We start from the raw sequence: 25,999 nt of genomic DNA, 5'->3' as shown, positions 1-25,999 counted from the left end.
TCTGGGCACTAAGCCGAGAGGGCGCCGCAGGGGGCACCGCAACAACAATGTACAACGGAAGACGAGAGGTGAGGGGGCATCAATTTTGGCATCACACAGGGCGCCGCCAAAATTTGAAAGCCCAAAGTCCACCACTGCAGGGGTCACCTAATGAAGTTGAATGATAGGATATTCAAGGCAGACTCACAGCAACTGGTATTCCGAGAACATCTCCAACTTGGCTAGTAGCTCTTGATAGAGCCTCATCCTCCACAAATTTGTCTAATCCTCTTTCAAAGGCATCCAAGCTGTTTTGTCATTGCTACGTCTTGTGGAAGCAGGTTCTGTAGTTTTAACAATCTGCAGGAGGGTCACCGGTTTGTCACCCCTGCCTCAAGAGGAGGATCTAAGCAAATGAGCTGTGGTAGGGAGCTGCTGGAGGTGACCAGTGAGAGGGAAAGAAACTCTTCTGGAATTCTAAGTTGACTTGGGGTGACAAGGGAGAGGCCAGAAGGCAGCCTTTATGGTCAGAGCCCAGCTGCTCATTCACAGAAGGCTCTGTTTGTGCTGTGCTGACCAGACAATGGTAATACTTCTATGGAATTTTTTTTTCATGCCGTGATTTCAGAGTTGCATATGAGGCATTACAGCAGCTGACCTGCTTTGTTTAAACCTGGTTCTGTCTCAGTCACATATAAAAGCAAGGGTGGAAGTATGATTTTTAAAGCAAAAGGGACATGATGTGCCAAATTCTGACCTGAGCATCAATGGATTAAGAACTTTTACCTGAGTTTACTTATTTCCTCCTCCCTACCACTTCGTTTTCCTTTTGAGTTGTGTCACATCTTGTAAGCTTGAAGGCAAGGATTGCCTGGGTTGCAGTGATTTGTAAGCCACACTGAGAGTTTTTTTTTGTTTTTCCTAAAGTGCAGGATTTTTTTAAAAAAACAACACCACCACCTAACTAATTAAAAAAATTTAGATAGGATAATGTTCTGTTTTGAGTCTAATTCATGATAGTTGGGTTTAAGCTGTTTGTAAGGTGAGGAATTAGCTGGGATGTGCTGATAGTGTCCAATTTTTACATACAATTGATGTTGAGAGCTGGTGTCTCATAGTGACTAAGAGTCTGGTTTTGGGGGTGAATGGATGTGGAAACAATTCTTAATGGGAGCTAAACACAACCCCTGTTTCCTTCCTTGTTATGGTTCAGATCTCACCTCTCAGCTGTGACCTCACTAAGTAGCCATGGGCATCTGTTCTCAGTCTCCCAATTTTGATACAGGGGTTACGCTGCAGCTGCTGATAATGATCTGACCCATATCATAGGGTTGTTATGGGGACTGTTGAAATAATGGATGGGAAGTACTTAATAATAAACAAACAAACAAACAAACAAACAAACCCTATTATTATTAGTTCACGTAGGGAACACTGCATTTTAATGGGTAACTGATCAGTATTTAATTCACTGAAATTAAAAGGCACAGCTAGGAATGGCCGGCCTCCTTGAAATTTTGCATTCAGCCTCTTTCTGTTGGGTCTTTGTTGTCATGGCTGTGCTTGAAATTTGATCAGCTTTGCCACTTCCTGGTCACAGTTCCCATGGCTCTCTCTGTTGCTGAATGGAAACCAGGGAGAACGGAGCAGGGAACTGCAAGGTTGGGAGCCACAGAGCGAGAAACCTGACTGCTCTGCCTTATCAGGGAACTGCACCTGCTGTCACATCAGGTTCTCACTGAACCGGGATGCCATTTTCTGAGATGCAGATTCCCCTCCAGAATTTGAGAGCGGATTGTGGATACCCGAGAAACTTACAGTGCAGCACTGATGAGCAAAGGAAGGATTCCAAACCATCTGCACGCATGCTGTCGGATTCTGTGGCAGGAGTGGGGAGTGACCTCCAGGCTCTCTGCAAAGAAGAAAACACCTTTTTGAAATGTCGAGGGTCCTCAAACTCTCCTTTCTAGAGCAAGTGTGTAGGGCAGGGGGGTTAATATCCAAGCTGATCCACTCCAGGCTTTGCATGTCTGGTTCTCTAAATGGAGAACTGTCAGATCAAGTGTATGGACATGTGCAGGAAATCTGCTGGAGCCTTAACATGGCCTTTGCAAGTGGTTTTCTGGACAGCGTTCCCGTGCTTACAAAAAGGTAAGCCAAAATTTTGGCCAGTAGCTGTTTTGGCAGGTGATCTGGAGCCCCCACAGAGGGAATGGCTTCTCCTTTATTCTGAGGTGGGGGGGTCTACTTACTTCCCAAACCTTCGAGGCCAAAACAACACAGGGATATCCAGCACCATCTTGCTCACTAATGGGTTTCTGTGGAGTGTCTGGCTGGTCACCATTGGAGACAACAAGATGCTCTTACCCTGAATGTGCCTTTCCTCTTTCCCAGCACGACAGCTTCTATTTTACATGCACTAATTTAAGCCAACTTATTAGCAGAGTGTGGGTCCTTAAGATAGCCAGAACCAAACCATTCATGCATAAGAGGGAAGTTTCAGCAGACTTGGTACAGCCCCCAAATCTGCAGGGGTGCAAAAGAACATTTAGATCATCAACAACAAAAACCCTCCAAAGAGGGAAGGGATGGGGTGGGGAAATAACTTGTCCAATGAGGACTGAGCATTCTCAGTGGCCATGAATTCTGACTGACTAGGGCTGGAATAGAAAGTTGGAGAGGAAGGATGGAGTTCTGGAACCCTGATCGGAAGCAACATTTTGTTGCAGATCCCCACTTTTTAAGAATGGCATTTAGCAAGCTCTCTCTCTCTCTCTCTCTCTCTCTCTCTCTCTCTCTCTCTCTTAGCTTTCAGTGATACATGACCTTAAGTCGTTGCACCGGAGACAGATTTTGGGCCATAGCTCTGGCTCAGTCTGCCCAAAAGCCAACCTTAGCTGGCCTGTGGTTCTTTAATCATGTGGCTGTACTTTATTCCATGTTGCAATCCACTCCTCAGCCTTTGTCATTCTTCATATCGTCCTTTCCACACCGTTTGCCTTGCTTTTATCGGTGCTAATAAGGCTGTCATTTCAAATCCACTCACATGCCCTTATCTCCCTTTGATTCTCCCATCCAAACAGAGTGATATTAATTGTGCCTCTCCTTCCTGCTTTCCCTTTGAAAAAGAAAAATATTCTGCTGATGTCATCACCACCCTCTCCTGCTGCAATGCAATTGATTTCCCATGCCAATAGCTGCACTGAAGGGTATGCACTGGATAGCTGTGGGGGGATAGTTGAGTTCCACTGCAGAGATCAACATTTTTGCCAAGAGGCAAATAACAAGCGTGTTAAGCCTAGCCAAATATTCTTAAACCAGGGTTCAGTCACCCAGTCCTCACCAATGCCAAAGCAGAACTGCCTCTCCTCAGCCCATATTTTGCTTCAAGTCAGGAATGCTGTATGGACTTACCCTTAGTTTGGCTGTTGTCAATGTGGGCGAGTCCATGATTTCCCCCACACATGCAAGAATGCTCCCACCTTCAGTAATTCAGTGCATAGAGTGCAAACAGAGTGCTGTCATATCCAGGGTGCAAACAAATCACTATCTTTCCCAGTGACATACCTGCCTGCAAGGAAATGCATCTCTTGTGTTCGTATTCTTTGGCTTATGCTGTATGGAGCTGTCAATGGAGCGTAAGCAAACTGCCATTTGACAATACATGTCTTAAAATAGCCTAGAAGCATATGCCCTTCTAGTGCCCCAGTAACTCGATTTGTTGAACCTTGGTCAGTTCTACATGCAGGAGAGTCTTTTTTCATGGGTATACAAACAAGCAGCTATCCACCTGTGCTTTGAAGGGGTGCCGTCTTCAGTCATTATTGTACAACATGATTTTTTCCCTTCTGAATAGATCACTCCATCGTTTAGGAGGGGTTTGGTGATGTGCAGGGCTGGCCTTTTCCTTTGCCTGCTGTATAATTCCCCTGCAATCTTACCCATACATACTAGGATGACTTACTTCTGAGTGGATAACCATAGGATCACACAGTAAATCTGGTATTCTCTAGGAGACGTCAAAGTCTGCTGCTATGGTCCTAGAGCCACATACAACATGTGGGATGAACTCTTTATTTGGGCCAGTTGTCATTTATCAACCAGAAAGGTTTTGAATCTTTGTTGAATCAACCTGTTTTTGCAGGAGAGGCCACCAGAGGCTCTTGGTACCTTCCTACCACCCTACCACCACCACTTCCTCTCTCTCTTTTACATATGTGACAATCAGTTAATCAGAAACCATCATTTGCAAAGCTCGGTCTAAGGCAGAAATCTGTGCAGGCTTCCAAGTCCTACAAACTCAGAGCACTTGGGGACATTTCTGCCCTGGTTCTTGGCTTCTAGCACAAAGCCACAATAAGGCAAAACCATCACTTTTGTTCTAGGGCTTCCAGGCTATTACTATTTTCAAGTGGGATCCAATCTCATAACTAACAAATTCACATTCAGCAATGACACTTGATTGGGAAGTCTTGGACAAGAAGCCCGCTTCCCCAGAAGACCAGACTTATTGTGTTAATAACGATGGGAAAGGTAGAATCTCTCTTTGCTCCCTGTAAGCAAATCAGGACAAATGGTAAATAGCTCACCTTGCAGCTATAGAGGCACATTCTGAGACACACGTGCGCCGTGCAGACAACAGCATGTTCTCGTTTGCTCACTTGATTCTCACATTCCTTAGCACCCTTTTTTGTTTTCCCTTTTATCAAATTTTGGACTGTAAGCTCCTTTGGGGCAGAGAACTTATGGAACTCTGCAAGTGCCACGTACTTGCACAGTTGGCGACCAGATAGGAAGGAAAAGGTTTGCTTCAGTTCATGCACTAAGCTAGGGGCAAGCTGTTAGTGGCACTTGGGTATGATCCAGCTCACAAATCAATTCTATTGTGCTTCTGAAGACCCTACCAAATTTTAGCCAAGGCATGTTAGAATGCTTGCCCACAGTTTGACTTGTAAAGAGAATGAAATCGTTAGGTACCTCCGTTTCCAGAGTTGCCCCAGTCTATTGTTGTAGAGCATAATTCTGATATCTTTCTCTCCCCCACTCTCTGGTTGTGTTTCTCATAGACCAATGTGGCATTTTCACAGTGCTATGTGCGTGTGCAGTATTGGGGAAAATGCTGTTCTTTACCCAGAGGGTTCGTCCGCTGTGATTGCTGTGTTGAATGAGGTTGCACAAATGTCACAGGCGCCTGTTGTGTCTGCGATGCCACTGGCAATCAGCAGGAGAGCTCCTTTCCCACCCAGGCCCATGAGATTTGGTGATCTTGGGCACCATCCGGGCAAAGCAAAGCACTTTGAAGCCCCATTGTTTTCTGTGGGGAGTGTGCTGAGCATGTGGGGGATTTCTCCCATTGTAATTATAGAATTGTAGAGTTGGGAGGGATGCTGAGGATCATGTAGTCAAGCCACACAGGAATATGCAGCTATCCCATGGAGGAGGGGGGTCAAACCTGCAACCTTGGCGTTACCAGCACCACACTCTAACCAACTGAATTATGGGATGCCCAAGGTGCTTGATGTTGGTTGGATTTGTTGTCACCGCCGTAGCTTTATAATACCTTCCTCCCTGAGTTATTGCGTGAGAGCTCGTGTGACAGCTGTTGGTGTGAACTGAGCCAGCCCAGAGAGTGCAAAGCAGGCATGGCCTGGGGAGAGGGTGTGTGGCCTGGGAGAGTCCCAGGGGCCAGGGAGCGAGGTCTTGCCCACCCGGGTCTGAGGTTCCCAACCCTGCATTAGGTGGTGGGACAGGATCTTACGCTATTAGCTGGGTTGAACATATGTATAGAACCAAAAGTGACACGTACTCAGCATACATTTTGTTGATTTCACTCTTAAATCTGCTTAGGCTGTGTTCTTATGGGGCAGGGGCTGACCCTGTCTTGCTACAGGGAGATGACTTTATGACCATGACGGACACAGCCCAGAACATTGGAATAGTCTGTGTGCACCTGGTGCAGACCTTCTTTGAAGAGTCTTAACTTTTGGGGCAGTGGAATCAAATTATGCAGAACGAGCAACTGCTTCTGTATCATGTTTCCTAATTTTCATAATATTTGCTTCTTTCTTTCTTTCTTTTTTTTAAAAAAGATGAAGCACTTTTTTTATTGGTATGAATATTGCCCCCAACCTTCCTTTAAAAGATCCTTGACGTGTGTGTGTGTGTGTGTGTGTGTGTGTGTGTGTTTGTAAAGGGCGGAGGAATCCACTTGCAGTGAAGTCTCACTTTGGTACCACTGCATCTCTACCTGTTTGAAAGCCTTCCTCCAGAACACCCAACCTAATTTACCTATCCATTTTAGCAAATCCATTGCTTTTTTTGTTTTGTTTCTTTTTCTTTTCTTTTATTTATATAAAAAAACACCATTGGGAGGGGACTTTAAACAAACCAACTTAAAAACAGCAACTCCTCACGCAGTTTAAAGTCAACTGTTTTCTCAAAACAGAAATCTTAATGGTATTTTTTTGTTCTGTTTTTTTTGTTTTGTTTTGTTTCTTTTCCTTTTTTTGTTTGTTTGTTAGCAACCAAACTACTGGAGCTTTAAGGTCAGTACTTCCAATTTTTACCCACACCCAACGCTTTCGTTTAAAGGAAAATTGCATGCGCTTTCCCACCCATTTCTCTGTATTTTTTTCTGTATGGTGTGCACAGGTTCGGGGAGGGGATTGGGTAGGTCTCTGTGGCTTTTGCCCTCTCTTCCTTGCACCAGATCTCCTGTTTCTATGAGCTGTTTCTCACATTAGCCTCCTCAAGCATGGAGGAGGGGGGCTCCAGGAAGTTTCTGCAGCATCTGCAAGTGTGAACTGGAATTTTAAATGGGGTGCATGGATGTCCACAAGTGAGAAAAGGGGGAACGTTGCCCTTCCAGATTAGACATAATCTTCGCACCCTTTTTACAAAGAGTAGGTTCCTAGCACCTAAGCTAAGAGCCAAAATATACAGGGGTTGTTCTCTCTCTCTCTCTCTCTCTCTCTGTGTGTGTGTGTGAAAATGTAGCCTGTTCTCCATTTCAGTGTTTTCCTTTGCCTCCTGCCACCCTGGAAAAAAGCCTGCCAATACCCAGAGTAGGGTGCCCCTGGGTCCTATATTACAGAGGCCCCAATTTTGCTGGAAGGAGTCCTCTGTTTGAAGGATTATCCAGTCCAAGTCCAGTTTAAAGCTGAAGAACCATAAGAAGGGAGGCCAGCTGGCGCCTTGGAGTAGCCCCTCAATAATCACCACCTGAGCCTAGAATCGTAGAATTGTAGAGTTGGAAGGGACCACAAGGGACATCTAGCCCAACCCCCTGCAATGCAGCTAAAGCATCAAAGGCAGCATGGCCACGCAACCCCTGCTTAAAAACCTCCAGCTTCCAAGTCCGATCCACTGCCAAACAGCCCTTACTGTCATAAACGTCTTCCTGATGTTTAGTCGAAATCTCCTTTCTTGTAACTTGAAGCCATTGGTTTGAGTCCTGGGCCCTCCAGAGCAGGAGAAAACAAGCTTGCTCCATCTTCCGTGTGACAGCCCTTCAGATATTTGAAGATGGCTATCATCTCTCCTCTCAGTCTCCTCTTTTCCAGGCTAAACATACCCACCTCCTTCAACTGTTCTTCATAAGGCCTGGTTTCCAGACCCTTGATCACATTGGCTGCCCTCTGCACACGTTCCAGCAACAACCTTCTTAAATTGTGGAACCCAGAATTGGACACAGTATTACAGGTGTGGTCTGACCAAGGCAAATTAGATTGGTGCTATTACTTCCCATGATCTGAACACTATGCCTCTGTTGATGCAGCCATCTGATTCTTCCTGTCTAAGCGCAGAACCTTACAATTCTCCCTGAGCAGGTTACAGCAGTTTAAAATTCAGTATTAAAAACAATTAAAATCAATTGCAGTCACAGGAATTGGGTGCACCCCAAACACACACATATCTTAGGTGTCAAAGGCCAGAGCAAAGACTGGGGTTTTTCCACATTCTCCAAAAGCTGACTAGTGAAAGTGCCAGACATGCCTCTGTGGGGAAGATTGGGGAGAGAGGTATTGTATCCCCATTTAAATTTTATCATTTACCTCCACATTTGCATCTATAAATAGAAATTGGCACATGTGAATTCTGTGGAAATCTGTGTCTCCCCCCCCTTTTCTTTTTTTTTTGCAATTTGTAAGTGGCCACGCTTAAGTGGAAGGGTTGAAGAGAGGTCCCATGGAGACGGCGTATTTGCATATTTGTCTTCATGCTGCCATCAGGGCAGGACTTTAGGACAGAGGTCCATGCCCCCACTCTGCAGAATGAGCAGCAGGGCTGGCTTATTATATTTTGAAGCAATGCACATTTCCATCCAGAGATGGGGGTGGGAGGCTGCACTAATAAGACCATTAAGTGCAGAATCTAAAATTACCTTACTGCATCACTGCTCTAGATTTTTTTAAAAAATGAAAACAGCCTTGGGAGACTGTGATGAGAAGGGGAAGCTTAACCTTGTTCCCCCACCAGGCATATGTATTAGACACACACACACACCTCTGCCCCCAAATGCTATTTCTCCCCCCCCACACACACACACAAAAGGAAAAAGAAGCTTGGGCAAGGCAATAGGATCAGAAAAGAATGTTTCGTAAGAAATGAGTTAAGCACCTCTACCCCATCCTTCTGTGAACCTCACAACATCTTGAGACAGTTTTTCACATCCTGGGCTGCCCAGACGACAAGACCCTCCTCTCAGCCTCGCTGATGTGGTCCAAAGGAAAGCAGAGCAATACGTTTGGCACCAGCTTGGCTGCAGGAGTTGCCAGAAGGAGGCGTACAAGGCGCCGTCCAACCGCCTTAGGGACTCCACTCCTTCTCTGTAAGATATCTCACGAGGCATCAGAGGTTTAGGCCTGGAGTTTTCCTTCTTCCAGATGGGCTCCCTTTCCAGGTGGACTAGCCGCATCTACTCCTCACTTCTACAGCATGTGCAGAAGCTGCCTTCTTGACTATTGAACCCACTATTGGTCTTATATGCCAGAGCCTGTCTTCGCATGCAAGGGAAGTCCCTAACTCAGCTAGGGTTAGAGACCCATCGGCTATCTTCACCTTTAGCTGGCCAGTTGAGGCTGCACCCAGGTATGGCTGCTGTTGCGTGCTGAGCTCTCCTAGGAGCCGCAGGTGAGAGTTGAGGGCAGGACCAATGGTGAACAAACTGCCCAGAAGGAGCATGACGTGTACCCAGTCAGAGGTACTACCCCTCTCCAAACACCCCATACACCTCCCCAAAAAAGCATTCAGCATTCCCACAAAACCGTAATTCTCAAGATTCTAAGGCATGACAACCAATCACATTTCAAACCAGTTTTAAAAAATCATAATTTATATGGCCACCAATATCAATATACGCAGTGTTCTACAGGGTTTTCAAAGCAAAATGTCTGATCCCTTGACGCCTTCAATTCTGCAGTTTAAATGTTGGCAGCGGAGGTGGATGGCCGGGCAATAGGGGAACGCAGTGTGAGGAAATGCAGACATGGCCACTTAGGCTTCATTTCAGCAGAGGATGAAGATTAAATGCGCCGTTGCAATGTGTGGCACAGCCGCGTCCTTAATTTACGCCTAAGTTTTAACTGGCTCTGACAAAGTCATACAGACGGCCACGTCAGCTCAGCAGTTTCTGTCTTTCGTACAGCTAATTAGTCCCAATCAATACATCCACAAAAACATTTTCAGGAACAATCTATGTGTAAGGTAAAAAATAATAATAGTTATGTGGCGCTTTAGCAAGATTGGTTTAGCAAGATCGGTTTAGGAGATTGGGCAAGGAGGGGGTCCAGGAAACAATGAAGGAGGAATTAATTTGGAACAACTTAATAAACGCAGGTGGCGCTGTGGGTTAAAGCCTCAGCGCCTAGGACTTGCCGATCGAAAGGTCGGCGGTTCAAATCCCTGCGGCGGGGTGCGCTCCCGCTGCTCGGTCCCAGCGCCTGCCAACCTAGCAGCTCGAAAGCACCTCCGGGTGCAAGTAGATAAATAGGGACCACTTACTGGTGGGAAGGTAAACGGCGTTTCCGTGTGCGGCTCTGGCTCTGCCTCTGGCCAGAGCAGCGATGTCACGCTGGCCACGTGACCCGGAAGTGTCTCCGGACAGCGCTGGCCCCTGGCCTCTTAAGTGAGATGGGCGCACAACCCCAGAGTCTGTCAAGACTGGCCCGTACGGGCAGGGGTACCTTTACCTTTACCTTTAATAAATATTTATTTTTAAAAAACAAAAACAACAACAATGAAGTAGGGAATGCCAGCATCTCCCAGGAGAGGTGTCAAGACCCAGTAGGGTGGGGGGAATGATCAAAAGAGTTTAGGGATGATTCAAAACGCTCTCAGGCCTTCACTGCTTTAGTAGTTGTCTTGCAGGAAATCACTTTAAGATGCAAAATGTGGTTTGCCTCCAAGCGAGCTTTGCTCCCAGATTCCCCAGCCGCGGAAGGGGAAAAGAAGGGATCCTGCAACGCTGGTGTCAGACTTAGATGGTTTCCTGCCTGAGGCCAAAAAAAGTCAAAATGATGCTGTGGTCTAGATTTCCTTTCAGCTTAAAAAAAAAAAAAAGCCTCACGTAAAGGCAATAAATAAATAAATAAAAATGGCAGCTCTTCTGAAATACGTTGCCTGAAGCAACTGCGTCCTGTTGATGCATGGGAAGGCCAACCCTGTTTTGTACACCAGGAATTAATCTTTCCTTTTTGGTGGTTTGGCAAGAAGGGATAGGAATCGTGGCCAATTCCTTAGACTCAAAGAGGAGAACCATCAGCTCAGAGTAGCAGGAGTTATTTAAAAACTGTTGTTCTTTTTTAGGGCAGTGCAGAGAGTATAGCCAGGGCAGTGGGCCCTACTCAGTTTGCGGGCTGAATGATAGGGGTGGAGATGCTCCTTCGGGTAATCTGGGGTCCTTCAGGTAATCTTTAGTAAAGACTTGCAAAACACATATATACACATTCCAGCATGGGATGACCCCGTAGACCATAGTGTGTGTGTGTGTGTGTGTGTGTGTGTGTGTGTTTGTTTGTTTGTGTGTGTGTGTGTGTGTGTGTGTGTTAGGGAATTATCACAAAGTATTTGCCACCTGTACTTCCAGAATTTGTGTGCAGAAAAGCCAGATTGTGTCCTTTCTGGTAGAAAAACAAAATCTGAACTCCATAAGCTGCCTTATACCAGGTCAGATGGGGGAATCAAATTTTGGAATGTTCCATCTCCAGACAAGAGATTCCCTGCACACAGAAAATTAATACGTTCAGGAAAAGGGTTCCAGCCTAGTTTCTTCCTTAACAGGGTGGGGTGTGTGTGTGTGTGTGTGTGTGTGTGTTTTGAGGACCAGTACATGTGCCAGTCTCAAGTACAGTGGTGCCTCGCAAGACGAAATTAATCCGTTCCGCGAGTCTCTTCGTCTTGCGGTTTTTTTCGTCTTGCGAAGCACGGCTATTAGCGGCTTAGCGGATTAGCACTATTAGCGGCTTAGCGGCTATTAGCGGCTTAGGAAAAGGGGGGAAACCCGCAAGAACTCGCAAGACGTTTCGTCTTGCGAAGCAAGCCCATAGGGAAATTCATCTTGCGAAGCACCTCAAAAGACGGAAAACTCTTTCGTCTAGCGAGTTTTTCATCTTGCGAGGCATTCGTCTTGCGGGGCTCAGACACAGGTTTACTGCTTCAGTGAAAACATACCCAAAGTATAGCACAAATCAATTTTGCATGATCTCAGTGTGATAATAGAGGAGTGAGTATCGGGGTGAACTGTGTCGTGCTTGGCATGCTCCTTTTTTTGCTTTAGCCAAATCAAACTGCTTTGGTTTGGTAGAGGGTGAGCGAGTTGTCGGTATGAGAGATATAGCTCGACTCCCCAGGATTTCTTTGAGCGAAGTTCTCAACACCTAAGCTAATTTACTCTGTGATTCTGTCATTGCCTGTCTGTAAGTGTGGCTTCCAGACTTCGGGCTTAGAAGACTGCAGTTCAGGAAATTATGTTAGTTGCTGTGCTGATCCCATAGTGTGATGGCTTGAGAATACTCTCCGCAAGAAAAGCTTCTCACTCAGAGATACATAGATACAGTCTTTATTTTACATATGTACAAGCAGCACACAAATTATACGTCCGAATCTTGTGAGTCAGATTCCCGAAGTGACTTACGTCCGCCCCTTTTCCAGCAGAGGAGGCGAGGCATTCTCAGTCTCTGCCCCCTGCGCTTTAACCCTCTCCTTCCCTGAGCAGATGGAAACGGCACTGCATCGCTGTCAGTGCCAGAGCTTCCTGTGCGGAGTTGAGGCTCTGCTCCAGCATCTGAGAGCCTTCCCTCCTCCTGACTTCCCCTCCTTTCTTGCCCTGGCACTTCCTGCCCCCCTTCCTCTGCTTGTCTCTCCTCCTCCCCTGCTTTCTCCGGCAATACCATGACACATAGCATAGGAAATACCATGTAAGCCAAATACCTTATAAAATACCTGTATAATTTGATGCGTGTGCAAGCTTTCAGGTTCCACAGAATTCTTACTTGTGCCAGATTTGAGAGTTCTCGAATAAAAAATAAAATGCATTTTAACATGTGCATTTTGAGAGAAAATGCATCTAGAAACAGCCTATTTTGAGAGGAAATAACCTTAGTAATGTGCATTTTTTTAAATAGAGAAAACATATTTGAAATACCTATGTGTTTAAATGCAAATTTTAGTGTAGGGTTTTTGTTTAAAAAATAAAGCTGTTCATTCTGCCCATGCTATGCTTTAAATCACCACCTAACTCCACATTGTAGAGATCTTGCCTGACCTGATTTGGGTTGTCGTGCCATAGCACATGTAGTTTCATGTATCCCATCCCTCCCTGCTGTGCCACAGATATGTGCTTCTCTTTCCCAGCTTATTGCCTGACTGAGGCTCTGCCACACATCACACAGCTTAGCTGTCCACCCTCCCATCAGCACCGCTCCCTCAGCAACAATTGTCAGAGGAATTTCTGGTCTCTTTGTCCCGTTGCAAATTCTACCATAGATCACCCACTCCTGCTTGGTACTCAGTGGTCCTTCGGTAACCTAGCAACTGCATCCTCAGCAACAGAAGAAGGGATGATGATGCGGGACACTAGAACTAGTAATTGTCAATTCTTGTTTTAAAAAAACAACTTACCATTTCCTTTGCATGCTAAAATAGTTGAGAGCATTATTCTTGATGATTTGCTTTTGTGTGTGCGCACGCACACACACTCACACAGATTTCAGTTGGTTTCTGAATTACCAACAGCCACTTTGGAAATCAGTGAGATCTCTGTCTGTAAACCTCACATTATGCTTTCACACTTATTTTCAGAATCTTAAAAAGTTTACTTGTGAGCTGTAGCTTGTGAAAAGTGCTCTGTGTGTTCCTCAGAGGCACTGTCTTCTTTGTTGTTATACTACACATCTTAGCCCTGATATTAACAACAGGGTTGAAGGCTGAGCCCTAGTGCAGGGATGGGGAACCTATGCCCCCCCAAGGTGTTGGTGGACTACAATTCCCATAATCCCTGACCACTGGATCATGCTGCCTATGGCTGATCAGAGCCGGAATCCAACAACATCTGGAAGGTTACAGGCTCCCCACCTCTGATTTAGTGGAACCTCAAACCTAAAACCTGAGTGAAGCCAGACCTTGTTACTCCTTGATTCAGGGAATGCGTTCTGTCCATGCCCAGAGGAACACTTCTTTATTGAAATGTGGCTGCTGTTCATTTCAATTAGGGCTTCGTAGGAGATGTTCCCAATGGATTTCATTCCATAGTGAGTACTAGGAAAGAAGATACCTTTTGGTTTTCCACCTTAAGCACCAAACTGCTTCAGCTCTGAAGCCTTAGCAGGCCAAGGCCTCAGAGGAGACAGCAGCTTCTTCTTACCTTGTGTGGGTCTCTTTTGTTTGCGTTCCTCCAGCAGGCTGGGGAGTTTGCCTAACCGGCGCTGCAAGGTCAGAGATATTTGCTCTACCAAGTCAGGCAAATGTCAGACAGGCTTAGTGCTGTAATCCTCTGCCAAAACGCAGCCAGCGCCCTGAAGGCCAGGCCTGCCAGCAGCTTTGAGAAACATCTGTGCCTTCTGTGCTGCTGTTGCTTCTGCGGTTGCTGCTGTTGCGGAATTTGCCCTCTGAGTAGTTGAATGAAAGGTTGCGTTTTGCTAAGCCTGGCAACCAGGGCATAATTCAAGCCAAGCTTCATTACCGGAACTTTTTGACGCCTTGACTTAACTTTAAAACAGCCAATTGAAACAGGGCATCTGAGCATGTGCAGGCTGCGTTTGTTCTCTGCTCTTCTGAACAGCTACAGTACACCTGAGAATGTGAGCAGGAGCTTTCAGAGGTGTGTGTGTGTCTTGTTTGGGGTGCTGACTTTGTGGGCTCATTCAGATTTCCTTTAGTGCCATGTTTCTAAACACAGGCCTGCACCTTAAAACTCTGTGCCCAAGCAGTCTTTTTTTGCCCTTCCCCGTGAAAACCCTGGCTCTTTACCACCGAATCGGAGCAAAAGGCAATCTGGGGTAAACCCAAATTGCCATTTGTTCTGATTCAACCTTAAAGAGCGGGTTTTCCTGGGGAAAGTGGCGAGGCAAAAAATAAAATTCTCAGACACTGAGCTTTAAAGCCTAGAAAGCACAGGGCAAAAGGCCAGTGTGGGAGAGTCCTGTCTCATCTGACTTCAACCTCTAAAGGCTGATTCACATGTGACACTTTCTCCACAAGTGTTTGTCTGTGCATAGCTTATGGAAATGATACCATCACGTGTAAAGACTACACATAAAATAGGTCCATGCAGAGTCCTCACTCTGGTAGGGGTTTTGCAAGATGTACAAAAGACATATTTGTAATAATACTAATACCAATGCTAATAATTTTATTATTTATATGCCGCTTAACTGACTGGGTTGCCCCAGCCACTCTGGGCTGCAACCAACAAAATTATTAAAAACATAACACAACATCAACTATTTTTAAAAATTCCCTGAACAGAGCTTCCTTCAAAAAGTCAAATTGTTGGATGTGAGGGCGATCTGGCTGCGACATCTGTCACCCCATTGATCGCCAGGGTTGATTTGGCTGATCTGGCTGGCTAGGCGGGTGTCCCCTTCCTCCCTCACCGCTCCATGTGCCTCCCTCCCGAAGCTGCGCGCTCGGTGGAAGAGGACGACCATCCCAGATAGAAGGAGTGTACCGTTCTTCGGTCAAGGGTATACGATAGCTGCGCTCCCCTGCTAGAACCTCCAAACAAAAAGTCAAATTGTTGTTTATCTGTTTGACATCTGATGGGAGGGCGTTTCGCAGGGTGGGCGCCACTGCCGAGAAGGCTCTCTGGCCTGATTCCCTGCAGCTTCATGTTTCGCAGTGAGGGAACTGCCAGAAGGCCTTCTTCACATGATAGACTATGCAGGGCTGTGTGTGTGTGTGTCCGTGTCCGTGTGTGTGTGTCCTCCCCATAGCAATGTACACCTAGTAAAGGTAAAGGTAAAGGTAAAGGTACCCCTGCCCGTACGGGCCAGTCGTGTCCGACTCTAGGGTTGTGCGCCCATCTCGCTTAAGAGCGCTGTCCGAGGACACTTCCGGGTCACGTGGCCAGTGTGACGAAGCTGCTCTGGCGAGCCTGCACCAGCGCAGCACACGGAAACGCCGTTTACCTTCCCGCTATAAAGTGGTACCTATTTATCTACTTGCACTTAAGGGTGCTTTTGAACTGCTAGGTGGGCAGGAGCTGGGACCGAAAGACAGGAGGTCACCCCGCCGCGGGGATTCGAACCGCCGACCATGCAATCGGCAAGCCCTAGGCGCTGAGGTTTTACCCACAGCGCCACCCGCGTCCCTAGTACTGTACCTTATATGTAGAGAGAGCATAATAACAACCAGTAGGCGCTGAATGTCTACCTGGCCCAGCATTCTGCCTCCAATAGTGGGTCTGGGATGCTCACAAGCAGAGCCTCACAGAGACAGCCATGCCTTGCTGCTTGCCTCCAGCACCTGTTACTCCAAGCTGGGAGACACATCCTTCTGCCACCCCACCCAAGAGTTGCAGGTAGTTTGAAAGTGAGATCAGCAGGAGTGCAGGAATCTGCCCTACACTGACAGAGATTCAGACCTGGAAGGTTTCCCAGCTTTTATCGGCAGATGCTGGGGACAAAAAATGTTTGTCACTGAGCTGAGACCCTCACCTCCGGTAAACAGGATGCTTTTGTTCTGCTGTTAGAAACCCGAAAGCCTGTTTAGCACAGGTGACAGTGGGACAAAGGAAATGTGTGAATAATACACAAAACCCATCATCAACCTTCAGCAACGGCTGTCTCTCTCTTCAGCTCGGCGTATTCTGATTCTGAGCATGGAGGGTGTCATTTAGCTGCCTTGCTTCAAAGCCATTAGTAGACCCACTTCTCCGTGAACAGGTCTTTCTTTATTTTTGAAGTCATCTAAGCTACCAGAGGCTTCCACTACCTCTTATGGCAACAAATCATCAGTAACGCAGTGTGCGGAGGAGCACTTCCTTTTGTTAGCCCTGAATCTTTTGTCCTTTTTTTTTTAAACTGGGTGACCCTGACTCTTAGTATTGTGAGAGAGGGAAACATCCATCTTTATTCACTCAGCATCCTGAGCAAAGCGAAGCCTTTATTCGTTACCCTTCAATGTGTAAAGGCATGTGTTTTGGGGCAGTTGAGTGTTTCCCACAGGTAAAGGCTGCTTCAGGCCTTCAAAAGGATGTGTGAGGGACAGGTCCCAAAAGTGGGTAAGGGGTGTGGGCACACAGATCCTGCCTCTATAACAACCCCACCAGTGCCGGATTTACATATAAGCTAAACAAGCTATAGCTTAGGGCTCAACTCTCTCCCCACAAAAAATCAAAGAAAAAACCACACCTGGATGTACATTTCCAAAATATAAGATAAAAAACAAATAAAATAAAACCTACATACAGCAACAGTGTTTTGTGTTGTGTAGGCTCCTATGATGTAAGTAATGGGCCCCGCCTGCTAGCCTGCTCCCTAAAATATCACTGGTTTGCTCATTTCTATATATAGGGTGCCTACATTCTGCATGGGCTGGTTGTGTGTCAACATGTGCAAATGGCTTTAGGTACCCATTAGGTCCATAAATTACCATATAGCATAAATTCAACACAAAAAAACAGTGACAATTTGTTGTTGACAAAGGACAGCTGGACATATAAAGGGCCCCATTACCTTCTGTAGCTCAGGGCCTCATCAAACCTAAATCTGGTCCTGATCCACACACATGCCAACTTTCCCCACTTCCTCTCCTGATATCAATGCATTCAGCCCAAAGTTGTGCAGGGGGATGTCGTCTTCTTTTCATAAAACCATAGAATCGTGGAATTGGAAGTGACCCCCGAGGGTCATCAAGTCCAACCCCCTTGCATCACAAGGATCTCAGCTAAAGCATGCATGACAGATGGCCATCCAACAGCTGCTTTAAAACCTCCAATAAAGGAAAAGTCCTAACCTCCAGAAGGAGTCTGTAATCTCCGTCCATCAGGAGGCCAGATTGCACAAGGTTCCTGGTCGTAGGGAAGATTCTTAACTGTGCTGAGCTACACATTTAACCCTAGCATATGCATTTTTTGTTTTGTTTTTTATAATAATTTTTTATTAATTTTCAACACAAATGTACAATGATATCCAATTTTAACAAATTAATCCTTTTTTGACTTCCCTCGGCTGCCCTGACAATCATCCATATTGAAGCATATGCGTTTTTGTACACAATTCTTGACTGGAGAACTGCATTTCAAAATTTGGAAAAGTGCAAATTTCAAAAGATGTCTTTACACCTTGCTTTGGAAAGTGTGAATCAAGGTGGTGTTATAAGAATTGTGTGTGTGTGTGTGTGTGTGTGTGTGTGTGTGTGTTCATAACTGTATAGATAAACCAAATGTCTGAAACCCCCACAGAAAAGGTCCTGGACAAATTGACCTCAAATATTTCTCTGCAAGGTCAAAGTGTGAAACCTCCCCATTGTCTCTTTCCTCACAAATCCTGTCTTAAGGGCACATTCAAGATATGAACAGGGTGTGAGCCTGTGACCTGTGACCTAGATTCAGGAATTAAGTAGTTATAATAACAAAAGAGTGGCCAAAACCCAGATGCAATCAGGTAACTTGCCAGACAGGAGATAAACAACGTACTCAGATTTCTGTTGTAGACCGCCTTTTCTGTGATGTAAGTATGATGTATCTGGGGGGTGGTCTTGGGTTACACCCCTTTCTGTGATGTATGTATGATGTTTTTTGGGGTGGTCTTGGACTCCAGGGCAGGCAATTTAAAATGTCAATGCAGTCATACCTCATGTTACGTTTGCTTCATGTTACGTTTTTTCAGGTTGCGTCCCACGGCGACCCGGAAGTACCGGAAAGGGTTACTTCTGAGTTTTGCCACTCGTGCATGCACAGAAGTGCTAAATCACGCTTTGCGCATACGCTCAAGGGCCAAATTGCGCCGTGCATCTGCACAGATATGGCGCTTCAGGTTGCGGGCTTTTCATGTTGTGAACAAGCCTCCAGAACGGATCCCATTCTCAACCAGAGGTACCACTGTTTAAGGGCTTGCACACATGGCTTGGGATCCCCCTCCTCTCTCCTGCGTGTGGGGGAGCACCCTGTTGCAACAGTTAATAAAGATCAGGCTTACTAGCTGCTTTGCTTCTCAATATTCTCTGGTTGGTCTCTGTTATTTTCTCCTACCGATAGAGAACCTACAAAAGGACTCTATATGGGCTCTTGGGTACCCCATAAGTGAAAAGGAGCAGGTTTTTTTACTTTTCTCAGTGGATAAATATCAATGAATTTTTTTAAAAAATGGATTTCTTTAATTTAAATCTGATTTTTAAAATAAAATGCTTTTGGAGGAAAAAATCTTCCTAAAGATAGTTTTCTATTTAAGTTACATTATAGTCCAAAGGGTATTCATCAGGAAATAAGGATTTGTTTTAAGTTTTTCATGTGTGCTAAAACTCAGTCTAAGTTTTTTTTTAAAATTTAAATCACTTAACCACATCAGTTTACAAACATGGATACATATGCTATAATGTTATTGTTTTAGTTAAATAAATTGTTTAAATTGTTTTTAAGGAAATGCTTATTTTTCTCCTTCAGCAGAAAAGTTGTCCAAATATAAACAATAATTTCATAATTACCTATCTTTGTACTTCTAATAGTATAATCAAATCAGTAATTTTTGATATAACTGTAAGAACTACTCTGAAAATTTATTATTCCAAAAATGAAACCTTCATCTGGTTGTAAATATTACCAGCAAGACTGAGTCTTTCTGTAAAAAAAAAAAGAGAGAGAGAGAGAGATTTAAATCAAGTCTTACTGACTAGTGATTTAATTCTAGTCTTACTGCCTAGTGATTTAAATCATGATTTAAATAGATTTGATATGTCAAATCCACCCTGGTGCGAATTAATTAGAACTGCACTGCCTTGAAATGCAAACGGAATCGAATTTATCCCATCCCTAGCGAAAGGTGCTGTGTTGGATCGTTTATTGTTTGGCATGCTTAAAATGGTGCACTCCAGGTGTTTTTGCTAGACTCCAACTCCCATCATTCCTGACCAATGGCCATGCTGGGGATGATGGGGACTAGAGTTCAACGTCTCTCAGTTTTACATTGTTGTACTGGGCTTGCAATGCTGGACTGATCAAGCCTTTTTAGACTGTTGATTTAGTTTTGTTTTGTTTTTTTCATCCTTGAAGAGTTGGTGTTACCTGTATTTTCACATTTTCACATTGTGCACAGGCCGCCTTTGGTAAGAGAGCTTTGGATCTGAAAGGCGGTGGGGAAATGCTGGCAATAGATAAGAAATAAAACCTGAATCAAAATACGTCTGTGCAGCTCCTAGCACATGGCAGCTGATTTAATCAGCAGAAATAGCTGAGGCCCTTGCTCTGGGTGGAAAACTTAAGGAGGCCTTTTGCTCATCGCCTTCTCTTGCATTCCGTGGGTGGGTTGCATCCAGAAACACACCCTTCTCTTAAAACCGCCCACCCTGCTTTTCACCCCACACACATTAGCCAAGGGGGTACATCTTTCCCACTAATCCGATTTTAACAGTAATCTTGTTAATGCTGAGATCGGGATTAATTCTAGGTTAATCGGGATAATCCTGACAAAATGGTGAGCGTTGTAAGCATACGGCGGATTAATTGTTACCCTAAGCGACACGCGGGTTTAAAAGAATACTGAAATTCATCAGGGAGGCCTAAGATGAGTGAGAAATGGAATGAGGCCAGGAGTTAGAGGTCAAGGATAGGACGAGGCAGCGATTTTATTTCTGCTGGACCAGAATCATACCATATACCAGAGCCTGTCAAGGGTAGAAGTCTTCCTGAATTAAAACTAGCATCCATCTGCTTCTCTAAGCATGACTGCTTGTAGCAGTAGTAGGCAGGATTAAACATTTGCCTTCCTTTGCAGCGTGTGGATTGGCCTATTTACTCGAGACATCTGAAATTCTAATGGTCTGGGATTGTATCAGCTGATCTATGGAGGTAGTCTGGAAGGTCCAACTCAGGGTCTTTGCTCAAGTCAGCTCTAGTGCCAGAGACGGGAATGGCAGTTCCCCCTCACACCAATTCACATGGCGCTTGGATTCATTGGGAGATTTCCCCCTGGATGAGCACCATTGAAACAAGAAGGAACAGGGGAAGGTCATTCTCAGTGTATGGATGTTTCTGCCTCCCATTCTTCTATCTATCAGAGCAGTAAAAATCTGCTACCTGAAGCAGCCACTTCACCTTGACTCATGGTAGAGCATCCTCCTATTGACACCCAGAAAGGATTTATAGTCCTCGAAACCAATGGGAGTCCAACATCCCCTGCTCCAAAATTTGAAGCAGGCAGTGTTCATGGCTTAACCATTAGATACCGTAGGCTCAGTGTCTACAAAACTCCCAAGGGCCTACAAAAATGGGCCTATTGCTACTACTAATACAGTGGTACCTCGGGTTAAGTACTTAATTCATTCCGGAGGTCCGTTCTTAACCTGGAACTGTTCTTAACCTGAAGCACCACTTTAGCTAATGGGCCTCCTGCTGCTGCCGCGCCGCCGGAGCATGATTTCTGTTCTCATCCTGAAGCAAAGTTCTTAACCCAAGGTACTATTTCTGGGTTAGCGGAGTCTGTAACCTGAAGCTTATGTAACCTGAAGCGTATGTAACCCAAGGTACCACTGTAAAATCAAAGCAAATTATTGTTTGATTTAGCTGCTTACCCAAATCTTTACTCACCAACATGCAGGTATAATATGCCTTAAGTATATGCAAATCAAACTTTCACATTGCAGCTGTTTTTGTTAGCAAAACCACAAATTAGATATTCAGATTTCATTTTTATTTACTTATTTTGCAGAGCACATTATCAGCTGAATGTAGTGCAGGAGGAGATAGTCATGCAACATCATTCTCGTGTGCCTAGATCTATGACTATGGGGCCTATAAAATGTAAATACTGATCTTCAGATCTGTCGGGGTGTGTGCACGCTGGAATTATAACCTGGAATGTTTAGAACGTCCACTTGTAAATGCATTGGCTTTCCCATCATCACACACTTAGTCACCAAGATGAAGCCGATATGATGGCTGCACATTAGGTTCTCGTTTGGAATCAGATTGATCTCCCTTGAGCTCCTAAGCCGCATCCAGCAGTGTGTCTCTTGCGGCATTTCCAGCCTCTGCCTTTGTCAGGCAATCAGCCCCACGCTGGCCGTCCCTGCCTCTGCTCCCAGTTCCAGACTTAGGTCATTTCCAAGTGACCTGCTATTATTGAGCTTCCGTCCTGATTTGTTTGCACAAAGTCTGCGTGGAGGTTAGTTGACCTCAGCTATTTATTGAGCATTCATTCTGATTTGTTTTGCTTTGATTTCTACAACGTTGCACCAAGGAGGTGTTACCCCATGCCTCCCTGTCCTTATCACAAACAATAAATAAATCCAGTTTGGGTGGGGAAATGGGTTTGATGCAGAAGGGAGTCAACTTCAATTGTGCATCCTGAATGTGAAAATAGCTGAAATACCTGAAAGTAGTGACATTGTACCCTTATGCCAACATTCCCTTTGCATTCACCCCCCCTTCACACTCCTACCAAACACGTGTCCTATGGTAGGAAACATAAACGTTTGGATGTAGTCTGAAAAAAAAGATGACAATGTTCATATTTCCCATAGTTATCTGCAAAGGAGGTGGGCTCTTCTACATTAGCCATTTATTGTGGAATGGGGTACATCAGGGTTCCGTTTTGTCCCTTGTGGTTTTTGAAGAAGAAGAAGAAGAGTTTGGATTTGATATCCTGCCTTTCACTCCCTTTAAGGAGTCTCAAAGCGCCTAACATTCTCCTTTCCCTTCCTCCCCCACAACAAACACTCTGTAAGGTGAGTGGGGCTGAGAGACTTCAAAGAAGTGTGACTGGCCCAAGGTCACCCAGCAGCTGCATGTGGAGGAGCAGAGACGGGAACCCGGTTCCCCAGATTAAGTGACTACCGCTCTTAACCACTTCACCACACTGGCTCTCTTGGAACTGCTGGGAGATATGATCTTCAGGCTTGAGGCAGATTGCCATCTTAGCATGTGCATGACACACAGCTCTTCCTCTCTTTCCCATTTACTAATCCTAGCGAGGCACTGGAAACCCTGAGCAGGTGTCTGGAGGCGGTTTTGGAACAGACCAGGGCAAACAAATGGCAGCTTGATCTAGAAAAGATGTAGGTACTCTGGGTTAGGAAGTCGACTGATCTGGATGGAGGTTTGCAACCAGTTTTGGATGGGGCTGCATTCCCCCTCAAGGCTGCGGCTTTGGGATTTTCCCAGGTTCAGCACATGTCTATGGAGAAGGAGCAGATGCCATTGGTGGCTGGGAATGCTTTTTACCAGCTTAGGCTGGTTCACCAGCTGTGACCCTGTCTAGAGAAAGCAGAGCTTGCCTCAGTTTACACCCACGTTCCTTGCTTACATCTAGACGAGGCTGTTATTGCATTCTGCTCTGCGTGGGACTGAAGATGGTTCTGAAACTTCAGCGGGTATGTAATCCATCTGGTCAGCATTCGGAACATATAGCACAGACCAATAGGATGCCCTCCAGATGTCATATGTGAAGCAGCAGCCATAAGTTGCTTCAGATGTCTTGTAGAGACTTAGCTTTTCACGCAGGCTTTCCCTGACCCATAAGACTAGAACCTGTTTTAAATCTTTGAACCTTCTGAGTTTGTTTTATATGCTTTCATGTGTTTGCGTTTTTTCCGTACTCTTCAACTGTCCCGATTTGAGCGGGACATCCCGGAATTACAGAAGCCACCCCGGTTTCTGATTGAACCCTGAGATATTCTGTTTTGGTTCTTGCTAGAGCGCAGACCTGAAAGATGCACGTCCCAATTTTCCTCTGTGGAATGTTAGAGGGTATGGTTTTTTTTCTGTTTTGCTGGCTTGAGGTTGTGTTTCTGTTTTAATGCTTTCATGATGCATTGGTTGTTTTTTAGACTGCAGAGATTTTTTTATATATATTAAAGAACTAAGCAATACATAAATGCTTTAACTAACTAAATAAGATCAAATATTGTGGACTACATCTCCCATCAGCCCCATGGCACCATGTTAGCTAATCCTGACACTAACACCCAGTTTTGCATGTGTTCATTCATAAGTCCACCCTGCCTTATTAATCTGCCTTTGGATTTGAAAAATCTGCACAAAATTCACATTTAAATACATCATTTATATGCATCAAATGTATGCATTTCTAAATGTATCCTAACATATGCATTGTTATCACATATTGGTGTGATAGTTTGAGCCAAGAACTGCACTGGAGACTGGGGAGAAGTGTGAAATTTGAAGGATAATTATGTTCTGATCCTCACTTAAGTCCAGGAGATGTGGATTGAGCCAGTTCCCACTGGAATTCATTTCCCACGGGAACTGAATTCTTCAAGCACTCCTTGTGGGTAGTGATTCAGCAATCTTTCCTGGCGATATTTCCACCATCAGTGATCTTTCTTACTGAGAAAGCTTTGCTAGGCTTCTAAGGGCCCCCCAGTCTTCCCTAGAACAACATTTGAAAATCACTTCCCTGTATCTTAAGAACTAGAAACATGTTTTTGTTTTGAAAGGATTACATCTTTCACTTTTGTCCACGCTGCTTCTTTCAATAAGCTTATTTAGAAAGGGGAGAGGAGATGCATCCAACTTCAGCTGCCAGGGCAGGGCTTTGAGGCAGAGGTCCAGAGTCCTGCTCAGCAGAAAGAGCAGGAGGGATCCCAAATGCAGCATGGCCAGCTAACCACATTTGGAAGTAAGCGAAGCAATGCATATCACTGTCTAAAAAGCCCCCCCCCCCAAGTTCATTTAAGTCCTGAGCTTAAAACTACGTAACTGGAGTCTGTTTTTCTATGCAACTAAGGGGCAGCCTGAATGGAATATGGCCAGAAATGGAGGGGGGAGCAGTGGCAGATGAAAATGATGCAATATGCCGAATTGGCGAGCCTAACCAACAGAATAAGAGATCCAGAGGAAAGGCTATTTAAGGAAGATTGGAAAATGTTTGTAGAATATTGGAAGAATCATTGTCAACAGGTTAAAATGCTAGCAGGATTACTGTGGTGGGATTGTAAGATTATTAAAAAATTTTGGGAAATGATATACAATGAACTAAAAAAAGTGTTTAGATTTTTTTGTTGTTGTTGTTAAAAAACCAGAAGCGTTTTTGTTAGGTACTTTAGGACAAGAGTTGTCGAAAGAAAAAGACATTATTCATGTATGCTACAACAGCGGCAAGAATCTTAATAGCTCAAAATTGGAAGAACGGAGAAGTACGATCAAAAGCACAATGGCAAGAAAAGTTGATGAACTATGCAGAGCTAGCAAAGTTAACGGACAAACTACGTGAAAAGGACAATAATGACTTTGATAAAGAATGGGAACTCTTTACAATATATTTGCAGAAACAACACAAAGAAATGGTCCAGCTGGCAGGATTTAAATAAACATTTACAATTTTATTTACAGAGAACAAGAAGCATAATAATGTGATAACATAATATTGTATATAAACAGCAGAATTTATCAGAAATGGTAGTTGAGGGAAGTCAACAGGGAGGGGGGGAAATTGGAAAATGTATGTTTAACAATGATATTGGATATTTGTTTTGAGAAAATAAAATTAATAAAAAATATTTTTTTAAAAAAAAGTTAGCAGGATTAAATTCAGCAGTAAAAATTGCGTTGAGATAAAATGAGAAAAGAAAAACACAGAGTAATTAGAATACGCAGCAGCGAGGGGTAATCGGCAGGAACCATTGAAGCAGGAGGAAGGGAAGTTGATTTTTTAAAAATGTTTTGCTTTGTGTATGTGATTATGAAAAATTATAAATAAAATTAATTAAATACGGCTCCGCCATTGGATGCACCAGAACCTTTACCTTCTGATGAGAGCATGCAGAGCAGAACTTTCAGATCTTTTCTGCACCAGGGCTAGACACATTCACACACCTGAAGCAAGGTGTGAACCCCCACCCCACCCCACTGTGGTCCTGAGCATGTTTATATCTTTAATATAGGTAGAGAAGGAAGGGCTAGAGGCAGACTAATTGTGCCCACCTGCTGGAATCTGACAGCTTGTTGTGACTAATGCGGGGTAAGAGGAAATGTGAGCCAGTGGCACAGCTTTCCGCAGCTCTGGAAGAGGAAAGGAGCACATCACCTCTAGAGGCGGAGTCGGCTGCCACAGAGCAAGCTGTGCCTTTGGCACAAAGCAGCCGCGCAGGCCTGGCAGCTGCAGGAGAGTGTCACCTGCAGCAAGCAGAGAGTGAGTGAGTGGCTCATTTCCAGGTGTGTCCTGATGTCACCATTTGAATAGCGCAAGGGAGCTCGGCGAAGGGACCGCACATCTGGCGCTCTGCGCTTGCTGCCTGGCGATGGGGTTTCCAAGGCAACAGGGCAAATCCCAGACCAGAGCATTCCAGGTGACACCTCACTGTCAGGATGAGGATAGGCTGTGTGCAGGAACTCACTTGTGGCTGT

General features: G+C 44.9%; 1 protein-coding gene and 1 long non-coding RNA gene across 11 annotated transcripts in view; one reads left to right on the top strand and one right to left on the bottom strand.

Moving 5' to 3' along the window:
* SRCIN1 (SRC kinase signaling inhibitor 1) overlaps window positions 1–25,999 on the top strand; it is a 331,708-nt gene that overhangs the window by 211,337 nt on the left and 94,372 nt on the right. For 9 of the 10 annotated variants that reach the window (XM_079949239.1, XM_079949240.1, XM_079949242.1 and 6 more), the window contains one exon: window positions 6,501–6,524. In XM_079949239.1, the coding sequence (XP_079805365.1) occupies window positions 6,501–6,524 (24 nt within the window). Of the gene's footprint in view, window positions 1–1,886; window positions 2,131–6,500; window positions 6,525–25,999 lie in introns of those variants that run through there. The other variant, XM_079949245.1, reaches the window with a different exon arrangement.
* LOC307201150 lies at window positions 1,794–12,993 on the bottom strand. Its single transcript, XR_013832589.1, has 4 exons — window positions 12,897–12,993; window positions 12,421–12,490; window positions 2,347–2,505; window positions 1,794–1,891 (listed from the first exon to the last, which is right to left on the bottom strand). It is a non-coding gene; the product is annotated as an uncharacterized lncRNA (long non-coding RNA).

Source organism: Podarcis cretensis (genome assembly GCF_951804945.1).
Source record: "Podarcis cretensis genome assembly, chromosome: 13".
In the NCBI taxonomy this organism is placed as follows: Eukaryota; Metazoa; Chordata; class Lepidosauria; order Squamata; family Lacertidae; genus Podarcis; species Podarcis cretensis.
Note: the sequence above shows the minus strand (reverse complement) of the source record. Positions and strands in the feature narration are given on the sequence as shown.